This window comes from Amblyomma mixtum, chromosome 3, assembly GCF_055824585.1.
Source record: "Amblyomma mixtum isolate Tamu chromosome 3, ASM5582458v1, whole genome shotgun sequence".
Taxonomy (NCBI): domain Eukaryota; kingdom Metazoa; phylum Arthropoda; class Arachnida; order Ixodida; family Ixodidae; genus Amblyomma; species Amblyomma mixtum.
In genome coordinates, this window is record NC_143014.1 from 251,307,812 (window position 1) to 251,329,814 (window position 22,003).

The 22,003-nt window shown below is 46.7% G+C and overlaps 1 protein-coding gene across 1 annotated transcript in view; it reads left to right on the forward strand.

Moving 5' to 3' along the window:
• Positions 1–486: 486 nt before the first annotated feature.
• LOC149354332 (cytochrome P450 4V2-like) overlaps positions 487–22,003 on the forward strand; it is a 43,956-nt gene continuing 22,439 nt past the window's right edge. The window contains exons 1-6 of the mRNA XM_089575961.1: positions 487–658; positions 9,492–9,601; positions 10,080–10,162; positions 11,446–11,645; positions 14,661–14,727; positions 20,149–20,275. Of these exons, the coding sequence (XP_089432087.1) occupies positions 487–658; positions 9,492–9,601; positions 10,080–10,162; positions 11,446–11,645; positions 14,661–14,727; positions 20,149–20,275 (759 nt within the window). The remainder of the gene's footprint in view (positions 659–9,491; positions 9,602–10,079; positions 10,163–11,445; positions 11,646–14,660; positions 14,728–20,148; positions 20,276–22,003) is intronic.

A 22,003-nucleotide genomic window follows, 5' to 3' on the forward strand; every position in this document is an offset into this window, starting at 1 on the left:
GTGTACTTCACTCATTAATAATGAATAAAAAGCCGTACACAATTCCTGCAGGGCCCCCGCCCGACGAAAGAGCACGTCCAGTCCACGTGCCTGGGCTTTTGGGCCGGCCCGAGCACATGCTGTGTTCTATTCCGTCGTACCACAAGCCCTAGGATGCGGCCGTAACTGCCACGCTGCAACATTAGCACGGCAACGGTCAATTTGTCCCTTCTTGCCTGCCTGAAGATTTAAGTCATGGTTGCTGTCTGTGGAGAAGATATATAGTATGCTTGTTTTCTCTTTTCACTGCACTGATTGCCCACTACTCTTCTCATGCAAAAATGTCGGCGGTCTTGTAAATAAATATCAAATTTCAAATGTCATATAAGCAGCAACTTCAGCAGCACCACTATTCAAGTCGAAGGTGATAAAGCTAACTGTATTTATCCCGTCCTTCTGATGCAGGACAGGTTCAGGTCTACACGCCTTTTTATTGCGATGGGTGAGATGGCTGATGATGATGACACATTTATTCTAGCCCGGCAATGTGCTCCTGTGGACAGCGGCGCTGCTGATCGGGGCGTGGTTCGTCAGGCGCTGGTATCTGCCATGGCTGCGGACTTGGCTGGCCCTGAGGCCCTTGCCAGGACCTTGGGGTGGAATACCTATTTTGCATGCGGTCAGGGTGTACTGCCGGGAAAGAAAGCGACGCACTATCGACTCCTTTCCAGAAGGTGAGCGCTGCGCTGAAAAAAAGCTCACCTAAAACAGCAACCTGTTGCGTTTCTGTGAGTAATTCGGGCAATGAGTACAGACTCTCCGGAGTCGAAACGTCTATAGATAACTATTTCGCGCTGAATTAGTTGCAGGGCAAAAAAATAAAATTGAAGTAACAGCACAGTAGTGGAGGCTAAAGGCCGACGTAGGATTCACGGTGTTCGATTGTAGCGATGCTGCCATTTTTATTTATTTTTGACCACATCATGATGTTCAGTGAAATAAACTGCAAGTATTAGCGCTTCTGGAATATCGAAGCAGTGTTCCTAAGGCGAATATTAGCATCTAACCAAACCTAAGTATTCAGCGATTCTGAAAATGTTTGTATTTCAACCGCTGGTTGTCATGGTTGTCATGAGCGCTGGTTGTCATGAACAAAAACAGAAACTCGCGCTGAATAACTTGCACAGACTTTGGCGAAAAAATTTAAACGGCATGCCATATGCTTGGTTTAATAAATTCCCTGAATGCATTCTTCTTTTTACTCTCTAAGAAAGTGCAGCCGAGGTAACTCAAGCAGACTGGAGCACTCGCCGCGTTTCATTTTTTGCAAATGTAGCGGCGATGAAATTATGTTGACGCATTATCAAAAAAAAAGCAAGGTGCGTGGTATTGAACAGAAGGATGCTTTTTATTACCTTCGGGCACTGGTTTTATTTCACCGGCGAAGAGTAAAGAAGCGCAGTGTTAAAAATAGTGAAGTTGGCTTACCCTCAAAGTAATGCATTCGTTGACTTCGTGCAAGAGGAGGAGAAACATTTATTAGAACCAAAGAGATTTTGATATCATTCGAGTGGTGGCTAACTAAGCCCTTTCAGGCACACCTATGCTACTGAATTGGTCCATTGAAGGAATATTGCACAATGCAATCAAAAACACACTGACTTGATTGGGCATGCAGCTAAGGGGGTACGAGGTTTTCAAGAACGTTTTTATTTTTTGTTCGATTGAGATGAAATTCTTTGTCTATGTTGTTATCGATCTTGTGACTACTTGCACAATGCTTCAGTATTATGTCAATGTCACCTCTTCGCGCACGTATGGCGTCCACTTAGGCAACCTTAGAGCGTGGGGGGGTAGCGGTCGCGGTATAAAAAGAGATGTCCTTGACTCAGCGTGGCAAGCTCAGCCAGAGACAAGCTGTCAAGTGACAAGGGGTGGGGGGGTGGGGGGGGGGGGAGGGGTCGTTTGGTGCCCAGCTTTCGCAAGTCGCAAGCCAAAGAATGGGTCGGAGTGAAAGGTTCACAAACAGAACAAAACTTATACAGTAAAGAGACAATAGAGAGGAATTTACAATCACTTCTACGACCACATACAAAGTGATTGCAATAAAACTCATGCAAAGTAATGCTCGAGAGGCCTCAATACAACAAAAGCCTTGCACCTAAAGTGCACTAATTTCAAGAGAGAGACAAACAAACAAAACACAATTTGTTAACCAGGCACTGCGATAGTCGACGACCAACGGATCATGATGCAGCCGTCCTGCAGGTCGGCGCAAGCTGCCTTGCTTGTCCGTGGCTGGGCGTGTGGTGCTTACTCGGGTGCTTACAGCGGCCAAGGCCCTTCATATAGTATAGGCGTGCTCCGCGTCTGTCCGTTCTTCGCGCCAAGGTAGGCGCGCACGTACACACGGTATTAACTGTACAATTTCCTTCTCATTCTCGCACCGGCCGTGCGTCCCCATTGGTGAGACACGCAGACCAAGGGTGGAGACCAAGGGCTGATTGCACGAAGCAAATAAATCAATCTTTTTCCCAGTCTAATCTTATTCGCGGTCTAAACCCTCTTTCGGTTTTGAGGAAAGGAAATGCACATGACTGGTTCCCTTCGTCGGTGGACGCCTCAAGCGCGCCACTAACGCTGACTGAAACATTGAGTTACAAAGTCTTTAGTCGGCGTTCGTGGTGCGCTTGAGGTGTCCACTGACAAAGTGAACCAGCTATACGCCTTTCCTTTTCTCAAAAGCCGATAGAGGCTTTCAAACCGCGAATAAGATTCGACTGGGAACAAGACTGACTGATATGCTTCGTTAAAACAGGCCCCGCTTCCAGAACCTTCCAGTTCTTTTTTGCGGCGCGACATGTTTTTCAGGCGCCGCGCTGGCGAGTGAAATAGAGAGGGCAGCAACACACACAAGTATAGGCGCTCTCCGAGGTTCCGTCTCCACTGTTCTAAATTTCTCTGCGGTTCGCACTGGCGAGATTGCTTCTGCGCCGAATGTGAACCTAATTTGGTGGCAATTAAAGTGGTATTTGTGTGCAAATTTTAGCGGTGTTTTGTTTGCATTTTTAGACTTTGCACAAGATTCCACATAAGTGCAACAAGAAGGTGGTAGGGTTTTAATGTAGCTGAACCGAGTAGACGTGCGAAAGCGCGTTTTTAGCCTGGTTGGCCCATGGTTTTGCATTGCTGAGTCGTCGGCACGTCTGGAGACGATATTACTCAGGTTAAGCTCTGATCGAGGTTAAGCTGTGTGATCTGTTCGCGCCGCAGATGAAAGTTGATGGCGACGATGTGCAGTGCAGAGCGAGAGTGTGTTGCACTTTAACACGAGGCGCGACTGGTTGCGGCGATAGCATAGTGCCTTCTTGCAGTGGCCAACGAAGGTGATCTGCTCGCACCGCTGCGGGATCGAAACCCAGTTGGCGCAATATTTATTTTATTTCTGCATGGGCTGTTGCTGTGCCAGGCTTCGCAAAGGTCACCTTCAAGGTCAAGCTTCACACAAATTCGGTGAACCGGTTAGACCTCGTGAAGTACTGCTTTTGCACAAAAGACTTCAAGGAACACTTAAGCTCCGCCTTAATGGGTATGACGCGATAGAGATAATGGGTCTCTTCAGTGGCCATGCGCTATACTCTTTGCATAGTGGTTCGCACACACGGTCATTCTCTACTTTGCATTCATAGATCGCGGGGACGGCTGATACCACGCCTGGCACAATGGTGCAGTGGCAGAGCGATGCGCTCCTTCCCCGTGAGGTCGCTGTTTTAAACACAGCCACCGGTGTGGCATGTGACACTCACGTTGCTCTTACCGCGCGACCTCTCGGTAACAATCATTAACTTATCTGCCAGCTTGCCACGGTGGATAGCTTGCTCACAGTCCGATGGACAGGTCGCACCAACCACAATGACCAAGTTTTGATGACGTGATGTAGGTCATGTGACCTATAGTCGCATACAACTTAGGTCTGCAGTAAAGCTCCGTCCACGTTCAGGACCACGGCAGAGTATTCTTCCCTGCCAAAAAAGTAGTCCATCAAAATTTTTCTTGCTGACTATACAAGAAGCTAATCACAAGAAAAATTCATAAGCTCTCGAATTTCGATACCTGGCTCGTTTAATAAAGACAAGCATTAAAAAGCTGATTTCGTTAACAGTTGTGATTGGCGAGCGGAGTGATACAGCGCTTGTGTGTCCTCATTCTCCGTCGTGTGTCTTGCTGGTTTGCGCTGGTATTTATATGTTATGGATCGCCAACTAGCCCGCACTTTTACCCTACTCAGTGATACAGGACGCCGCAGTCCGTAGCCTGGTGTTAACAACTGCTCCTTTTTAAAGTTGTATCCTACTATAGACCAGATTTTTTTACCCTCGCACGCAGGCTGCGGGCGCGCTCCTACTCTCGACACCAGTCGCCATCTGTCGGCGCGCGCGGCCCGAGGCCCGAGGGAATAGAATGAAGATCTATTGATTTGACTCAGTGGAGTAGTAACTGTATAGGCGAGCTGCGGACTGAAGATTGTCCAGACGGAGCGCATGTTTTCGATCACCAGTACGTGTTCGGCATCCTTGCGCTGAGCTTGCTCTTGTTCCCATTAAACACAATTCATGCACAGGATTGTAAGCACACGACCGCTACCCATTTCAGCTGCTTTTTCCGCACGCATGTCAGAGGGATCTGGGGGGGTAAAGGTTTATCTATAGTATCTTTCTGCTGTTGGTATCTAGCTTAGTTTGGTTTAGTTTATTATTAAGGTTTAACGTCCCAAAGCGACTCAGGCTATGAGGGACGCCGTAGTGGAGGGCTCCGGAAATTTCGACCACCTGGGGTTCTTTAACGTGCACTGACATCGCACAGTACACGGGCCTCTAGAATTTCACCTCCATCGAAATTCGGCCGCCGCGGCCGGGATCGAACGCGCATCTTTCGGGCCAGCAGCCGAGAGCCGTAACTACTCAGCCACCGCGGCGGGGCGGTATCTCCCTCAATCATAGGAAAATATGCGCGATTTCGCTATATTTTCCACACTTAGCCAAACGGCTACGCAACAGACTCACACGTGGCGAGAGCTCCTGAAATAAAATAATGCGACTTCAGACCTCCCAATTAGCGAAAGCTGGATTAGCTGCTCATATCTATTCAAGCTTTGATAAATTGAGCGAAAGTACGTTTTTATCCACCAGGTTGCGTAAACCATGACAAAATTTGTTTTCTGTTGGCGCTGCGACTCAGTTGAGCTCACAGCGGTAATTTGTTGATAAACTGGCGCACCAGGCAGACGACAAGAAAGCCCTGTTTAGGAGGGCGGGGGGGCTTTATGGCCGGCAGGAAGGAATAAGAGTGCATGGGAATTGGAACTGCATGCTAGCCGCACACCTAATGCTTGATATTGAACAAAAAGTTTTGTTTGCGGAGGAGCACCAAGACGGAAGCGATATAAGCACGAGCGAGTTCTAAGCGCTGGCACAATTGACCTGAATGTCAAACTAAATGTCATTAAAACGAGTCAATATTATCGCTTTGATAACTTAAATACTTCCTGCAACACAGCCACGCGGCGGAAGTATGCTCGACAACGTTTTTTTAGCGCCCGAAGCGCGGCTATATGCAGGCGCGGCCGTGGAGCTGCCGCAGCCCCGCAGTCCCCAGAGAAACGCCCGCACCGCGGAGCGCCAGTCAGCGCAAAATGGCCGCGCCCGGGAGCAGCTCTGAATTCTGGTCTATAGGTGGCAGATGCGTCCCTGGTTTTTCGCTCACAATGATCCACGCTGGATTTTCCACAGCACAGAAGCCTTAACGCTATCGCGTTCAAACTCTGGAGGCACTTAAGTAACCTTGAGAGGGAAATGCGATAGCATTAGATTTCACATGTGTCGCAGCTTCTGTTGCAACTTCTGTGTGTGTTTTCGTCGGTTTCTCTGCAGCTTTCGGTCCATTAACCGCAACATTCAGGTGTAGTCGATAGTTTGACGGCATACTGCTGGTCAGCAATCATGGCTGATGAAGTTCACCGGTCCCTGACCGGGGTCAGTGATCAGTGAACTTCATCATTATTCACATGCTGCAGACAGGGATGCAACCAGACAAAGCCCGAACCACAACTCTAGGGGTCCCGCCGCGGTGGCTCAGTGGTTACGGCGCTCGGCTGCTGGCCCGAAAGACGCGGGTTCGATCCCGGCCGCGGCGGCTGAATTTCTTGAAGGCGAAATTCTAGAGGCCCGTGTGCTGTGCGATGTCAGTGCACGTTAAAGAACCCCAGGTGGTCGAAATTTCCGGAGCCCTCCACTACGGCGTCCCCCATAGCCTCAGTCGCTTTGGGACGTTAAACCCCAATAAACAAAACCAAACCAAACAACTCTAGTGCAACATTCGGACTGCTATCTGCAGAAGGAGGTATCAGCTGCGCTGTGAGGATGCCGGCATTTTCATGCGTCAGATTTTTTTCTCTTTTTGATTTCGATTTTTTATCTAGGTTGCTGTCTGGGCAGTAGGTTGGGCACAACTCGGTGGGCAGGTCGGGATGACGTCACGAAGTCATGTAACCTCTCTCGATTATGCAATATTTTGTTACTCACAATCCGGTGGAGCGGTTGACAGCTTCCACGGTACGCAGCTTGTGATGACGTCAAAAGGTCACGTGACCTCTCACTACCAATCAGCGAATTTCGTCTGGGATATCTGAGGGGGGGGGGGGTGCGACGATAAATCTGATGCTTTGTCGTTAAAGATAAGAAAAGCCCAAGACGAGATCTCTCACGAGTAGCCCGGCTTCTCAAAGGACTGCCACAAGGAAATCTCGTCTAAGCAACGCGTCCTCGGGAAACATGAAAGGCGCAGAGGTGAAAAGTCAGCACATTGGAGTGAGACCGAAAACGAACGCACCCCTATCAGCACAGAGGATGAAGAACGAAGACCGAGGGAAAACCATGGATTAGCCATTTTGTTGAAATCCCATCCGCCACGGGGCAGGGAAGAAGGGAGGATCATGAGGCGGAAAAAAATATTTGGAAGAAAAATGAAACAATAACAACCCCAAAAAACCACAGCCCTAGGAAGGCGGGAACAGACCCCCCCCCCCCCCCCCCCCCCCCCCCATATTGTCACAAGAACAAAATTGGGGAGGACACTTAAGCTCCGCCTTAAGGGTATGACGCGATAGAGTTAATGTGCTTATGCCCATACTTGCAGAATCGGTCTTTCTCGACCTTAATTGATAGATCCCTGGGAATCCTCATACCTTTCCAGGCGAATTGCTGCAGTGGTTAAGAGATGCGTGCCTGCCCTGCGATGGCAGGTGCTGCCACCGGAGGGGCTTGAGCGACCCAAGCTGCTCTTCCCGAGGAACCTCTCGCGACCGATAATTAGTTTAACTTCCACCTGCCCCGGTGGTCAGTTTGCTCATAATCCGGTTGGCAGGTTGGGATGACACTACAAGGTCACGCGATAGGTTGCTTCTCCGGGGACTTGTCAATCCCCGCAAGGATACCAGGGTTAACCATATGCGTATTTTCCGACCATTTCAAGTACCACAGCGGCTGATAACAAAAAAAAAAAAAATTCGGGTACTTCTCTGCAGATGTCAGCTAAGAATAGAAAACGAGTTATTCAAGGGGGAAATTTGAATTTTGATATATGGAATTTTTTTTTTACTTTCTGCGATTTCAAATCCGAGTTGCCCGTTCCCGCAAAGGTCGCAGTTTTTGTCGCGTTATTTTTTCTCTCCCTTTCAGGAAACGTGCAGCTAACAGCTAGGCATTGAATTAATGGGCCTGTCGCCCTATTCAGACCTAATGGGGTGGCACGCTCGCACCCGTATTCTTACGATTGATTTACAGCTGAAAAGGCGGAAGCAATTTGGGCAGCAAAACGTTCCTTTCTAAGATAAATTGCGGTGATTCGTGTGGAGTGGGCGGAAACAGCAAGGCAGCTTGAAAGTTCTATGTAAAATTACGAACAAAGATGGGCCACAATGAATTTTGGCGGTATTAGCTTTTGAGCGAAGGGATTTATGCTTTTGAAAGCACGAATTTCAGCACAGCAGAAGAAGCTACACATTGGCGCTTTGACGGAGCCATTACGACTCGCCTGTGTGGGGCTTCAAGTGTCAAATAAAATTTGATCATTTCAAAGGGTGAACCAACCAGTGTAAGAAGAAAACTACGACTTCGTGTTCACTCTATAAAGAAAAATCGAACTCATTCTGCTGTCCCAGAAAGTTGGTGTATTGGCCTTCTTATAGGCTGAAATAAGACGCCTTTAAACTTTGCCGAACTATGCTGTAGTAATAAGGTCAGTTCAAGTGTTCTAAAGCTGATCTTGTTTTCAAAGGATGTTCTCTAAGTCAGACCTTTTCTGCCTTCAAATAACGCGATGCTACCGTCGTTCTTTGCCAAACAGCTCTCGAGGTGCCTCGTTCCCATTGATTCGATATATTAAAAAAAAGTAATCTAACGTTACCCCAGTAAGAAAAATTCGGGAGGGATGAGCAAACGCGGGCAGTCCGAGTTATCAGATAGCTTACGTATCAGCACTAGAAATGCAAAATGATAGTTGGTGTCTCAAATCCCCTTTTTTGCGGAAAGATGCAGTATCTTTGCTTTCTCGTCGAAAAAACATAGCCATGAACAATTAATACCCGCAGTCCGTCCTGTCTCTGTCTACATCATTCAGACCACAGCACAAGTGGCTAAGAGCAATATCTTGGCCTCAGCAGTCTCCCTGTGGTTCACTCTGCGTTGCGCGGTGGCAGAAGACGAATCTGAGCGCTTTTTTATTCTCGCTATTTATTCGGAGCAGCCCGAAAGGTATAGAGCGGAGATAGCGTGGGCAGCGAATTTGTCGCATTTATCGCCTGCGTTGTCGCCGGTGATTGAAAAGCTGGTTGCGCGATCATTTTAACCATGTTTTACAAGTTAAGGGATTTTCGCTTGCGTTTTTCCTTCTTTCAAATCATGCGTTAGACGTTGGTATACATGGAAAACATCACGGTATTCGCCTACAACTGCTAAACAATTGATAATTGAATTTGTTCGTAATCCTATTTCGCTCTCGTTTTCACCAGCCGAGCAGTGACTGTGACATGTAGTTGGTGTGTAGGTCACGTGAGGCATGAAAAAAAAACTACGTATTAGCTATTTTACTTTTTTAGTGGCAAACGTGACGTAAACGCGAACTACACGTGACAGCCATCGTCAGGTTGATGACACCGAAGCCAAGAAAATCATGAAGAATAAATCCAATAATAAATTAAGTAGTGTTCTTAGGCGAATACCTTGTTGTGAAACATCTATTTTAATGGCTAACGCCTCATTTGATACAAGCAAACAAGCGAGTAAAATTTGTGTCTATGATCTTTCAACATTAGGATGTGGGCTGGCGGAGCACAGCAGTCAACGAGAAGCGGTTGGCGAACCATAAACGCCTACACTCATGGCTCACAAGTATTACGAATCTCGACCGGCACCAACCTCGCACTCCTGTATTTTTCACCACTTTCACTATTTCAGTTGCCTTCCGCTTTCTGCGTCAATTGTTCAAGCAGTATGAAGGGCAGACGTTCAAGTCATACCTTGGAGTATTTCCCATCGTAGGTATACACACGCCCGAAGCTGCACAGGTGATTGCATTCACTTTTGCGCTTAACATTTCTCAATAAAACCAAAGCAACCAATTTTTTAAAAGTATATGTGAAAGCGCAGTGTGGCTTAGCTAGACGGTTCTATTTTAATACGAAAGCCCAATTGCTTGATCAGGTCTTCAAATTACAGTCTATAATCACGGTGTATTCTTTTTTTTAATCAATGATAATTTTCTTCGACTTTGAGGCAGCAAGAAAAGAGAAAAAGTTGTGCGTGCCCTACTCAGCGCGCTATTTTTTTCAGCCCAGTTAAGTCCATCCTTTAACTTTAAAATTTCATAAGTGGCCTCCATTACAAAGTCTAAGAAAGCAGTGACAATGATATAGCTCTTAAATGCCTTCAATTTGCCGAGGTTGAAAAAACATTGAAGTGGCATCATAGACTCGAAAGATTCTATGGTTAGTTGATTAAAACTTAAAACGTGATTGCTATTTTATAACACTTACGCCCTGTCAGGCCATCCTCACGTGCAAGAGCAGGAAACCCTTCTTCTATAATTTTCTGGTCCCATTGATCGGTAGGAAAAGCCTTCTCCTAAGGTGAGTAATTTCATGTGCATTTTCTCGTAATCTATTTCATCTGTCTGTTTAATACTGAAGTTTAAAAGCCCTGTTTTTAAAATTTTTGCAGCTGAAAAGAACGCAACGTACAGTATCCTGTTGGAAAGATGTGCACAATGACGTCACTGGAGCGGCGAGAATCGCACCGCTCGGCTGGCGCAGCGCCGCGCTTTGCGAACACACCTGGCACTTTCGTTATTGGCGTGTTCGCAACCGCAGCGCAAAGCGATGTTATATGTCGCTCCTTTGACACGCCTCTAGAGCTAATCTCTTTTACTCGCGACTGTAATCTCAGGGAAAGGTGCATGTAAACTATATTTGTATTGCATGATCTGGAGGTGCAGCATATGAGAACATTTTAGCATGGTACACTTGTAAGACTGGGGCGTTCACTTAGTCATGCTTTCTTATTAACGCAGCACTCCTGTCGTCTCCCTCCATTGCACTACTGTCACCAAAATTTAAACTAAGCCGCAGCGGTGGCTCAGCGGTTATGGTGCTCGGCTGCTGTTCCGAAAGACGGGCGTTCAATTCCGGCCGCGGCAGTCGCCTTTCGATGGGTGCGAAGTGCTAGAGGCCAGTGTGCAGTGCGATGTCAGTGCACGTTGAAGAACCCCAGGTGGTTGAAATCATCCGCAGCCCTCCACTGCAGCATCCCTGAAAGGCGGAGTCGCTTTGGCACGTTAAACCCCCTAAATGAAGTGAAATAAGGAAGGTCAAATTTAATTTTCCCTAGTGTCTTCATAATTGAACGTTACCGCCATGGTTGCTTTCATACTACAGTATGTTTCGAATGAGAGAAGCAGCATAGAGAAGGACTTCTATGCCAAATAAATTCGCGTCCATGTCGTCAAAGAAACGCTCCTTCAACCACCGTTTGCCACCGTATATGGCTGATGTCGAAGGCATTCCGGTGCTGTATTGTCGTGGGAGGGAGAACACTCAAAGCATTTAAAGTCCAGCATCTTTCCATTGTATTGTATAACAAAACGTTTTCAACCCAGTATGAAAAGCCTAATGTATGCCGTTCGTATTTTAGTCCCTCTTCTCAAGCAATCTTTATGTTAAAAGCATGGCTTCCTACAGTAAAGTCGACCACATGACCTACTTAAAACTGCACTGCAGAAAGATAAACCATGGCGTTTGTTTGATTTTTTGTGAAAGCTAGAAGTTTAGAAAGTTTATTCTTGAGCTCGCGCGATAAATAGCGCCAATAAAATCTTCAATTCCGTCTGTCTTGTTGAGCTTGCTTTTTTTCTCAGGGCCGGCGATTCCTCGAGGATCAAGCGCAAAGACATACAGCAAGGATTACGAGCTAGCGCCTTGGACGGCTATTTAAGCGTCATGCAAGAGTACGCAGACTCTCTGGTGGCCCGTGCAGAGCATTTGCTCACGAAGTCACCGACCGAGCCTATCGACATTGCGGAGAACGTCTACACCTGCAACTTGGACATAATTGGGCGTGAGTGCGCAACATAAAAGAGCGACATTTCTATTCGTATACACAAGCCGTTCGGCGGTTAACACCGATAAAGGCTTATAAATATATTCAGGAAAACGTGAGAACATTATAGCAAAGGCAGCTTGTATGAGCCTGAAAAGGACAAGGATTAAAGCTACGCCGCTAGGTAGCGTGTAGGGTGGAGGAAAATGGATCACCTAAGGTTAAAGTTTAAAACTTATTGGCTAATTTGCTGGCTGCGGCTGTTTACTTTTGTTTCTTGAACTAAATGCCGCGAAGTTAGAGGTTTTTTTTTTAACGGACAGTTCATAAGAAATCTTGGCTCCCAACGAAAAGAAATTCAAGTCGGATTTCTTGGCTATGAACGGTATCGGTTACCCTGACAGAACACTATAGGAAATTTATCGTTCTTCCAGATAAAATGTTCGTCCTTTCGGGAACGAACTGCGCTGCCACAACAATTAGTCCAGTAATGCATGCTGCCGGGCTAGTTGGTTTAGCATCTTGAAACTTGGAATAAAAATACCTTGGCGCAAATAATTTCACAAGGACAAAAGAGACGAGGAGCCTGTCCGTTGTCTCCTTGTCTCTTTTGTCCTTGTGAAGTTATTTACTCCAAGGTGGTTTTATTCCATGTTTCAAAAGCCATTAGTCCTTTAGGGGTATTAAAGTTATCGGGTTCTTTGCTTTGCACCGGAGGTGCGCAGTCAGCGACGATTTGCTGACTTGAAGGCTCCTTGCACCCGATGTGTCCTGTGGGCGACGGTGTAATCACGACTGCCAACAACGGTTGCTAACGAGAAAAACAACTGAAGTTTATATACAGGAGATTTACAAAGTGTACAGAATATTAAAAAGAGTGACAAATAAGATGGAACTGGCTAACAAGGAAATCTTCCCCCCTCGGCATAGCCGAAGATGCGGATCATCTAAACCTAGTCTAGCACGACGGTTTGGGTTCCCGGGCTCGCTTTTAAACCCTCGGGAGTCCATCTCACATTTAGTAAGCATCCAATAGCAGCAAGCCTCGACACAATTCGTTCCTTGCTTCGTTATACCTCCTTAAATTTTGACACTATTAGTAACTCTTAGTTAACAAGTTATCAAATTAGTTAACAAATGCGATGTACGGAGTGATCTGATCTCAATAAAAGCGATCGGGTCTCCGAATCGCTCGTCCCGCCCTACAACATTGGTAGTGCACACGAAGCCATCTGTCGAAGTGAAAAAAAAACGAACTAGACGGACCCCAGAGTCCCTTTCTGCGCGGGTCAATCCGGCTCCTTCTTAGTACCCATTCACTTAAGAACTCTTGCGGTTCCCAGGCTTAGGACATTACAGCAAGCGGGAAAAGTCACTGTCATGCAATCTCCCTTGAGGGGGTTCTTTGTTGCACACCGCTGCTGCCGGCGGTTTCCTGAAAGGACGGTGACGAGTCGAGGGTAGCTTTTGGGTTTGCACCCACAAAGAAGTCCCTGGCCTTCTGACGAACCGGTGGCAGTCGGCCACACGGTGGCGCCTATGTTCCCAGTGGCTGCCGGCGTTGTCCAACAACAAAAGTCAAACACATGCAAATACACAGTTTTAATACATCGAACAACACATTTTGGTACGTAAAAGACTGGCTGATACTGCTTTACGATGTGCAAACCAAAGGAGCGAGATCCGTAACCGAAGGTTCAGTCAGCCGCATTATCGGCTAAGCCGCAGTAAGGTTGCTGTTTTCACTACACAACAGTAATGAAAGATGGCTTACTTTTCTGGAAAACAAGGCTCACATTTTGGCGGAGCGCTGGTAGTAAAAGATACAGTGGGAGAACTGCAAACAGCGTAAAGCGCCAACGATCGCGAAACAAGCAGCGCACAGAAGCGTTCAGTGCGTACAGTCTGCGCGCGTAGCAAGCAAACGCTAGTGACTGCAACGCCAAATGAGGGACTAATTTTGAAAATTAAAAATTAACCAATCAACATTACAAAAACAATAAACTGCATCGTTTTTGTAACTTTTAGGTAAAACTTACTTTTATATAAAGCATACAGACAGACCTATTTGAACTTGAAATTGTTAAAATCATCCTCACTTGAACTTTAAATTCTATCGCCGCCGAGCGGGGTGGCACCAAGCAGCAAAACCTTCGGTGTGCAGGACGCATGGAAGGATGCGCCCGAGCGGACTGCGCCAAGGCGGAGACGGCAGCGTTCGCCGCACGACTCCAGCTGGGCGCCCGTAGCCTGAGTCGCTTTGGGACGTTGAACTCCGTAAACCCAATCAAAACGAATTTAAGCAAGCACCACGAAAGACGGCTTAATTTTTTTTTCACAGCACACATTTTAAGGCGAAATCCTTTAATGACTCATTCTCCCGTCCGTCCGTCCGTCCGGCGTTGCATCCAGCACCTGGGGTGACTCATCGACGTGCGCAGCTGATAGGAGAAAACGAATGGTAGCATCAGATAGGGGGGACAGAATGTAACCCTGACGCCGTTTGATGACTGTAGAGTGAATAGTTAATTAATTATAGCCAATTACAGCGAAAAAACAAACAACAAAATGCGTGGATATAGCGCGGAAGTCGATATAGCGACGGGAACGGCGTGACGTCATATTCACCGGAAGTCGTCACAGCATAGTGAAAATTATCACAGAATGGGCGGAAAAACGCCTTATTTCTGTCAAATTAGATTGAAAAATGTCTAATTAAGCGTAATTAGTACTGGAGATCACCGAAACATTTATCGTTTGGGCAAAAATTGCTCAAAAACGAGGAAAACTGGATGATGACGTTAAATCAGATGAAAGGACGTCGAAGCAGTGTGATCCGCTGCCAAGCAACAACTGCCGGCGCACTGCGCATGCGCAGCGTGACGTCACCGCTTCCTCTCGCCACGCTGTGCTTCTCTGTCGTGAAATGAATTCAGGCGCGGCAAATTCAAATCAGTACAATGAGTCGCAAACGGCTTTCGTCTTCCCGCACTTAAGATATATCTAAGTGCCTCCAACGAATTTTTATTGCAGGTTTTGCTACAGGAGAAAGCCTCGGTAGCGAAAAAAAGCATGGAAACTGTGGCGCCTATTCGGATATGTGAGTCATCTTTGGCTCTGCGCTGTTGTCACTCGTACACCTCAGTGATGATGTAAATGCGCAATGATAACACTTGCTCACGTTGTTGCTATAATTATCACCTTCTTACAATCGCTCCTGCCGCAGCGATTATGTCTAGCTTATGGGCAAGACAGTTTTTAACCCGTATGCTACACAAACTGAAGCTAGGACCCAACACATAGGATGAGTAAAATTACAGTGCGCAAATTTAAGCAATGCTTCTTTGGATGGACTCATGCTGTTTTGAATAAAAAAGATGCCCAGGCTTAGCTTGGTTAAGGCAAGAATGCGTTGCATATTGCGCGGTCTTTTTGCGCGAGGTATTGCTTGGCGGCACTCGATTTTCTCAGCAGCTTTTCCTCCGTGACGTATGGATGTATGGATGGATAGGAGCGCCCCCTTTGAAACGGGGCGGTGGCAACCGCCACCATGCTCAGCCTTTCTTTTTTTTTGTTTTCTTTTTCTTCTTTTTTTCTTTCTTATTTTTTTGTTTTCTCTATTCTTTTTTTTCTTTTTTTTCTTTTCACTGCGTTTACAATTCTCACCAAGAATCGCCATCATCTTTACCTACGGTTTTTCCTCCGGCTGTCGTGACGTCACGTCACGTGGGTTGGGAAGCTGCCAGGCCGCGCCCAAGGGCTGAACTGAGTGATTGCAATATGCTACGCATAAAAGGAGTGGAGGAAGGAGAAAGACTGACAAAAAGAGAGTAATGCCAGCCTGCATAGTGTAATGCAGAAAAGACGTAAGACCTTACTGCCTGTTCGCAGCAAACGAAAGTCACATATTTTCAATCATCATATCGCTCATCTACCGACTGCGAAAAAAAAATAAAATTACGTGACCTATCCCATCGCTGCTAAGTTGCCTCGCAGTGAATCAGCGCCTATACTACTCATAAATTTCTTTGATATTCATGTTTTCTTCCCATTTTTTTTTCTTTCACACACCACTTGGTGTGGTGTTCCCAGCGGTTAGAAAATTAAGCGAAGCGTTTTCAGGAGAAACTTTATGATCGCTTTGCTAAAGTAGGGCGATGGTATTTGAATGGGTAGTTCTGACGCAGACGTAGCTCCAGCTGCGACATTAACGTTTAAGAAGATAAACTTTAGAGAATGAATATGGTGCATTGGGAAGACACAGGAAAAAGGTGGTAAAAGGTGCTTGCTTTGAGCAGTCCCACAAGAACAAAATGCTGGTGTAGACTGGTGTACACGTGGCTTTAAATAGATGGGACGCAAGCAACTGCATGCGGGTCCGTTCTACTTATTTTACAGAATAACGATAAATAATGGTCGCGCTGCTTCTGGACGAAAGTTCCTGCATGCAGATTCCTTTAGGACACCTTCTGTTGGTAATAGCTTGAAGAAACCTGGCGTTAAAATGTACGCATGAACATATACGACACGCAAGTTGAAACCGTGATCTCGTAACTATTGTTCTACAAGCACGAACGCAACGAAATATGGAAAAATGAGGCAGCTGAAACAAACAAAAAACAATAGATGCCTTGCGTTAAACGATCGACCAAGTTTCCAAACAGATCCTTCGAAATAATGAAAGCAGAGCAGACGGTAGAAATGTCTCATCCAGTTACGTCGATTCTTACGCGTAGATATCAAAGTTTGACTGTGAACGCAGGAGGAAACAAGCTCACACTCATTCCGTTATTAAAAGAGAGACCGCCACTTCGAAGAACCATTTAACCAGAGACTCCGAAGATTGAAAATAATTGAAACTTGCACACGATAAAAGAAACAAGCTATCTATAGGCATTTCCACTGCAGAAAGGTCATTGAATGTGTGAGTCCATTTGGGTTCTCCCTCTCGCAAGCCGCTATCAAGTGTCTTCACTGATGTACCACTAAAGCGTAGAGCGCGTTTTTCACAGTGCGAACTGAGCATAGTGTGATATGGAGTCAATTTTAATGACACAAAGACGAAGGAAAAGTCTATGCAATAAGTGTTCAGGCGTGTCCAACCCGCGGCTAGCCTCCGCGGTGGCTCAATGGTTATGACGCTCGGCTGCTGACCCGAAAGACGCGGGTTCTATCGCGACTGCAGCGGTCGAATTTCGATGGAGGTGAAATTCTAGAGGCCCATGTACTGTGCGACGTAAGTGCACGTTAAGGAACCCCAGGTGTTCGAAATTTCAGGAGCCCTTCACTACGATGTCCCTCATAGCCTGAGTCGCTTTGGGACGTTAACCCCCTTAAACTCATAAACCAAACGAACCCACAGCTGTCATATTTCATGGCTAGCTGGCAAAGGTAACGAAAGATTTTTGCCAAGAGATGCGTAATGAACTGAAAACAATTAAGAAACCTGGATGAGTTGTGCGAAGCCACCATCGTGTTTGTTATCAATTTAGCGACCATGCAGGTGCAACTGCACGAAACTGAGAAAAGACAACGCTTTGCTTGTCAGACACTGATAACTTTTTCTTTCCGATATGCAAGTTTGTCAAGCGAAGAAGGCCGGGCAGAAAAGGTCGGGGACGAAAGGGAAACACGCACACAAGCGTCACTTCCTCGTTACCCTTCCGTCGTATTCTTTTTAGAGCGAAAGCCTTTAATGCCTCATCGTTGCCTACAGAAGGTTGTCAGCAGAGGTGTCACGCTTTTCGGTTGGTCGAAATGGTTAAGACGTCAGAGTGCGCGGATTCGATGTAATGAGGTCACCTACGGTTGCCTGACGCCCCCTTTTGGAGCAGACAACTAAAAAGTAGTTGTCGTCCGCTCCGACAGGGAGGTATGGCGTCCGTGGGTGACCACATTACATACCTCATTACTGCGAACAGAGGCATGGATACCACCGAACTCATCGAAACAGAGAGGGAGTCGTGTTTAAGAAGCCGTCAAAGTCGGCATACAAAATGTCTAGTTGTAATGTGTAGTCAAAGTATGCAACCAAATAAAGCACTAGTAACGCACAAACAGTCTCGCAGTCAATGCCAAACAGTGCGCCAGGAAAGGCTTTCGCCTTGCAGCACTTTGCAGAGCCAAAGTGCCCCCTGAATTTTTTCTGCCGCGACATTGCTCGCTTAACATACGTCTAGCTTGCTCAAACCTTTACGCAAGTTTCTGCGCAGGCCGAATCATGAGGCAAAAACTTCGAGAACGCTTATGCTTCGCCTTTAAGAGTAGAATGACAGCGTTATCGGGCCGCAGCCGCTATCGGCTGCCGTGCAGAGGGGGGGTCCGCTTTCTTTGCAGACGAACGGGATTGCAGCATCCCTCGGTGGATTCCTCGAGAGATGGAAACTTTGCGCCAGACACACCAGGCTTAATGTCAAAGCAGCATCGCATCACTGCGTGGCGGCACATTCGGTAGCCCCGCAGTGGGTTTACATATCTCTCTTTACCCGATTTGTGATGCGTGAATCACACTTTACACACCGATACGTCACTCATGCACACGAATCGAATCGTTCAATTACCGTCAACAATCTCAGAAATCGAATTTGGTTTAATTACCTTATTAAAATTAGCATATTCATAATTAACTATGCAAGCATTAGTGCATATCCTTAAAACACCACACCACGTCAAAGACCATAACCCATTTGCCATGTCCACCTCTGTCGCGCTTAAACCAAAGAGCGCCTGTCGCCTATGGGTACCATACCCGTATCGCAATCCAAAGCTCCTTGGTTGGAATCCCCCCTGACTCTCGCCCAATTTACTTTAAATCGAAATTACCTTATTTTGCATATAAAACGTCCTTAAGGTGTTTGCGACCAATCCCGGCACGCCAGCGTTAATTTGTATTTTTCATGTGCTGGTTGTGCGCGTTGACGGAGCAGTTTATACATACGGGAAGCCAGAGTGTGATTGCTGTGGCTTTTTTTAATTACCCGCTCGAGGTCATGTGGTTGTGACGTCAAGACCCTGTCAATTAGTTCCAATATTTTCGTCACTCTAAAGGGAACGGCGACACCGGGTTTTATTCGTCACGAGGCCTTTAACGCTACGCGTTAAAAAATGCTTTCCTTTCTTGTCCATGTAGGTCAGTGAAGGCGCACAGCCGCCACAAATCCGGAAGAGGTGGCACATAATGTGCCATCCCAAGCCTAATTAGTCAATCAATTCATGTCATAACGAACGGACTAAGCATTGGCTGCCATGCGCACAACACTCACCGCATAGTCATTGATGCGACGGTTCCGAGACGACTTGGCTGCGGCTGCCAGCGCAGCGGCTACAGCGCCTTAACCAGCATGACCCCTAGATCATCTTCTGCAAGTGTTCGTATTCATTCCGGGGATGATTCAGCGGCCAAGGCACTATTCTCGTCGCCCCATATTCACGCGGTTGTAAAGAGATGTCGTAGCCATTTTCTAGCGGAGTTCCTCGAACCTGTATAAATGTTAAGCCTGGGGTTTGCGTATTCGACGCTTTCACAGTATTTGGTTTTTGGTTTAACGTCCCAAAGCGACTGGGGCTATGAGGGACGCCGTAGTGAAGGGCTCCGGAAATTTCGACCAGCTGGGGTTCTTTAGCGTGCACTGACATCGCACAGCACACGAGCCTCTAGAATTTCGGCTCCATCGAAATTCAGCCGCCGCGGCCGGGATCGAACCCGCATCTTTCGGACTCGCAGCCGAGCGCCGTAACCACTGAGCCACCGCGGTGGGTGCTTTCACGATATATAGATTTCCTTGTTTATTGTCTTCCATTTCCCATTTTCTTCGTCAAATGGTGCTTTGAATTTGGGCTCCTCCTTAACCTCCCTTTCTTGGTGAATGTATTCTCCTCTGGAAAGAGCAGACTAATTTACCTGCAAGGAGAGATAAGGCAGTCAGCACTGCGTGTATGAGGAGTAGCGGAGTAAGGCTTGCAAACTTTCACCCGCCGCGGTGGCTCAGTGGTTACGGCGCTCGGCTGCTGACCCGAAAGACGCGGATTCGATCCCGGCCGCTGCGGCCGAATTTCGATGAAGGTGAAATTCTAGAAGCCCGTGTGCTGTGCGATGTCAGTGCACGTTAAAGAACCCCAGGTGGTCGAAATTACCGGAGCCCTTCACTACGGCGTCATTCATAGCCTGAGTTGCTTTGGGACGTTAAACCCTAATAAAACCAATAAAACCAAAAAGCTTGGAAACTTTCTTTTGCAGTTATTCTATTGTGCTTCCCCAAAACCTGGTCGCCCGCACTAAATCGAATTCTCATTGGTGAAAACAATCAACGCGGTAGATTCATGTCATGGCCAGTAATAACAGGTACTGGACTCTTGCCTTGAAATGTTCGGTTTGGATTGTAGCGTTGACCTTAGCACTAAGCATTTCACTTGATCTAAATGAATTTTTTGTTCCATTTTTGAAATTGTTTCATCTCCATTCGTTTTTTGCGCAAGCATGCGTTGCCATTGTCTTGCAAAAATTGTGTTCACTAATTTGCAGATTGACGCCCCTGATAACTACGCGAATATTTCAACCCTGGCTGTGGTTGGACAATATCTACTACGTCACGCCCAACGGACACTTATTTCAGAAAACAGTGAGGAAGGTGCATGACCTCATACGCAGTGTAAGTTCTTCTACTCGCTCGATCGTAGCTTGAAGTGGCACCCCACGACCTCGCATCGAGTCACTATGTGCCCTCTGCGGTCACGGGAGCGACCCCGCATGTGTTTGTCTATATGAGATACCCAAGTATATCAAGAAGTCCCCTGCACGGAAAACAATACAATACCTTGGAAATAATACTGGTGGTGACAGAGCGCCTACATTGGTATTTATGATTACTTCATCACAATCGAACTAATCAAAATTTCTTTTTCATTCGACTGCTCTAGCCGCACGCGAAGACCATGGATTAAAAGATGGAGATCTTGAGTGAAGACAAGGTGGAAGCTTGGGCATGTTGGTGTGTGGGGTTCAGTGAATGTTTTCAGGTAGTTCAGCGTTTATGGTTTTCGTTGAAGAGCTTCAGCTTTCGGATTCAAGAGAGAAAGAGAGAGAGGGAGCTCTTTAATGAAAAAACAGGCAATTTAGGCGGCGTGAATATTCGCTGACATGCTACCCTGCGCAGGAGAGGGAACAGGGGAGTAAAGATGGAAGAAGGGTGTCAGAACACAGTGCGGTCATTGAAGAGGGTTGTAACGCAATAGTTTACTGCATGATGGCTTCTTTTTGCATGAGTCCGAAGTGAAGTTCTGTGCATGTACAGCGGGGTGATCGGGCAATTTAGAGTTTGTCTAAAACATCAGTAGCGTCTAAATAGGCAAAAAAGAATATCATTGCACGTCGCTGCTGTCTGTAGCAGCCTAAAGGACCTAATATAGAGTCCAGTGTTATTGGCACTTGGGTGACGGACTGCATGCATTGCTCATAGTGCGCACGTTCGTTGGCGTACGCTGGACATTCGAAGAGAATATGAAGTACAGTATCAATTGAGCCGCAGTTGTCACAATACGGACTGTCTGCTTGCTTGAAACGGTATCGTAGATTGTTCGTAAATGCAACATTAAGACGGAGGCGATGGCAAATTGATTCTAGGTGATGCGGAAGCCCGAGTTGCAGTCTTGATTTCAGCTGTGGGGCGATGGAATGGAGAAAGGGGTAATGATGACTTGGCGAGTTCCAGAGGCGGTTCTCTTCATCATGGGTATACCGTTTGGCCAGTTGAGATGCATCTGATTTTTTTGAAGGTGCACTTATAGTTACGACGCTGTAGAGGATTGCATGCCGCTTAGTCTGCTCTCTCGTTGGCGAGTATGCCGCGGTGAGCTGGAATCCATTGCAAAATTATACAGTGGCTTTCAGCAACAGCCAAGTGGTGCAGGTATCCAATGTCATGAGAAATTGGCGGGTGATTTGTTCTCTTCAGTAAGTTGGACAAGGTTTGTAGCGCTCCTTGCGAGTCGGTGAAGATTACCCAGCATCTTGGGTTATGGCTCAAGATATAGGAGACAGCTTCTTTTATTCCGTATAGCTCTGCTGTGGTGGAGGATTTCCGTCACTCTAGGCGCTATGAAAGCATTTGGCCTGATGAGGGCACATAAGCCGCATTGTGAGGCGTCGTGAGAAGTGGAGCCATCCGTGAAGATGTGTGTGTCTTGCGAATTTTAAGGCGGAAGTTTTTAATTCCTCATCGTTGTAAGCAGGAGTTGTCGACAGAAATGTCACGCTTTTCAATTGGTCGTGACGTCACAGTGCGCGAATTCCAAACGGGGCTAATTGCAACCATGCAACCAATTAAAAGGATCGTATAGTGATGCTCCAAGTAAGTGGGACTCAGTTTAGTTAATTGCTT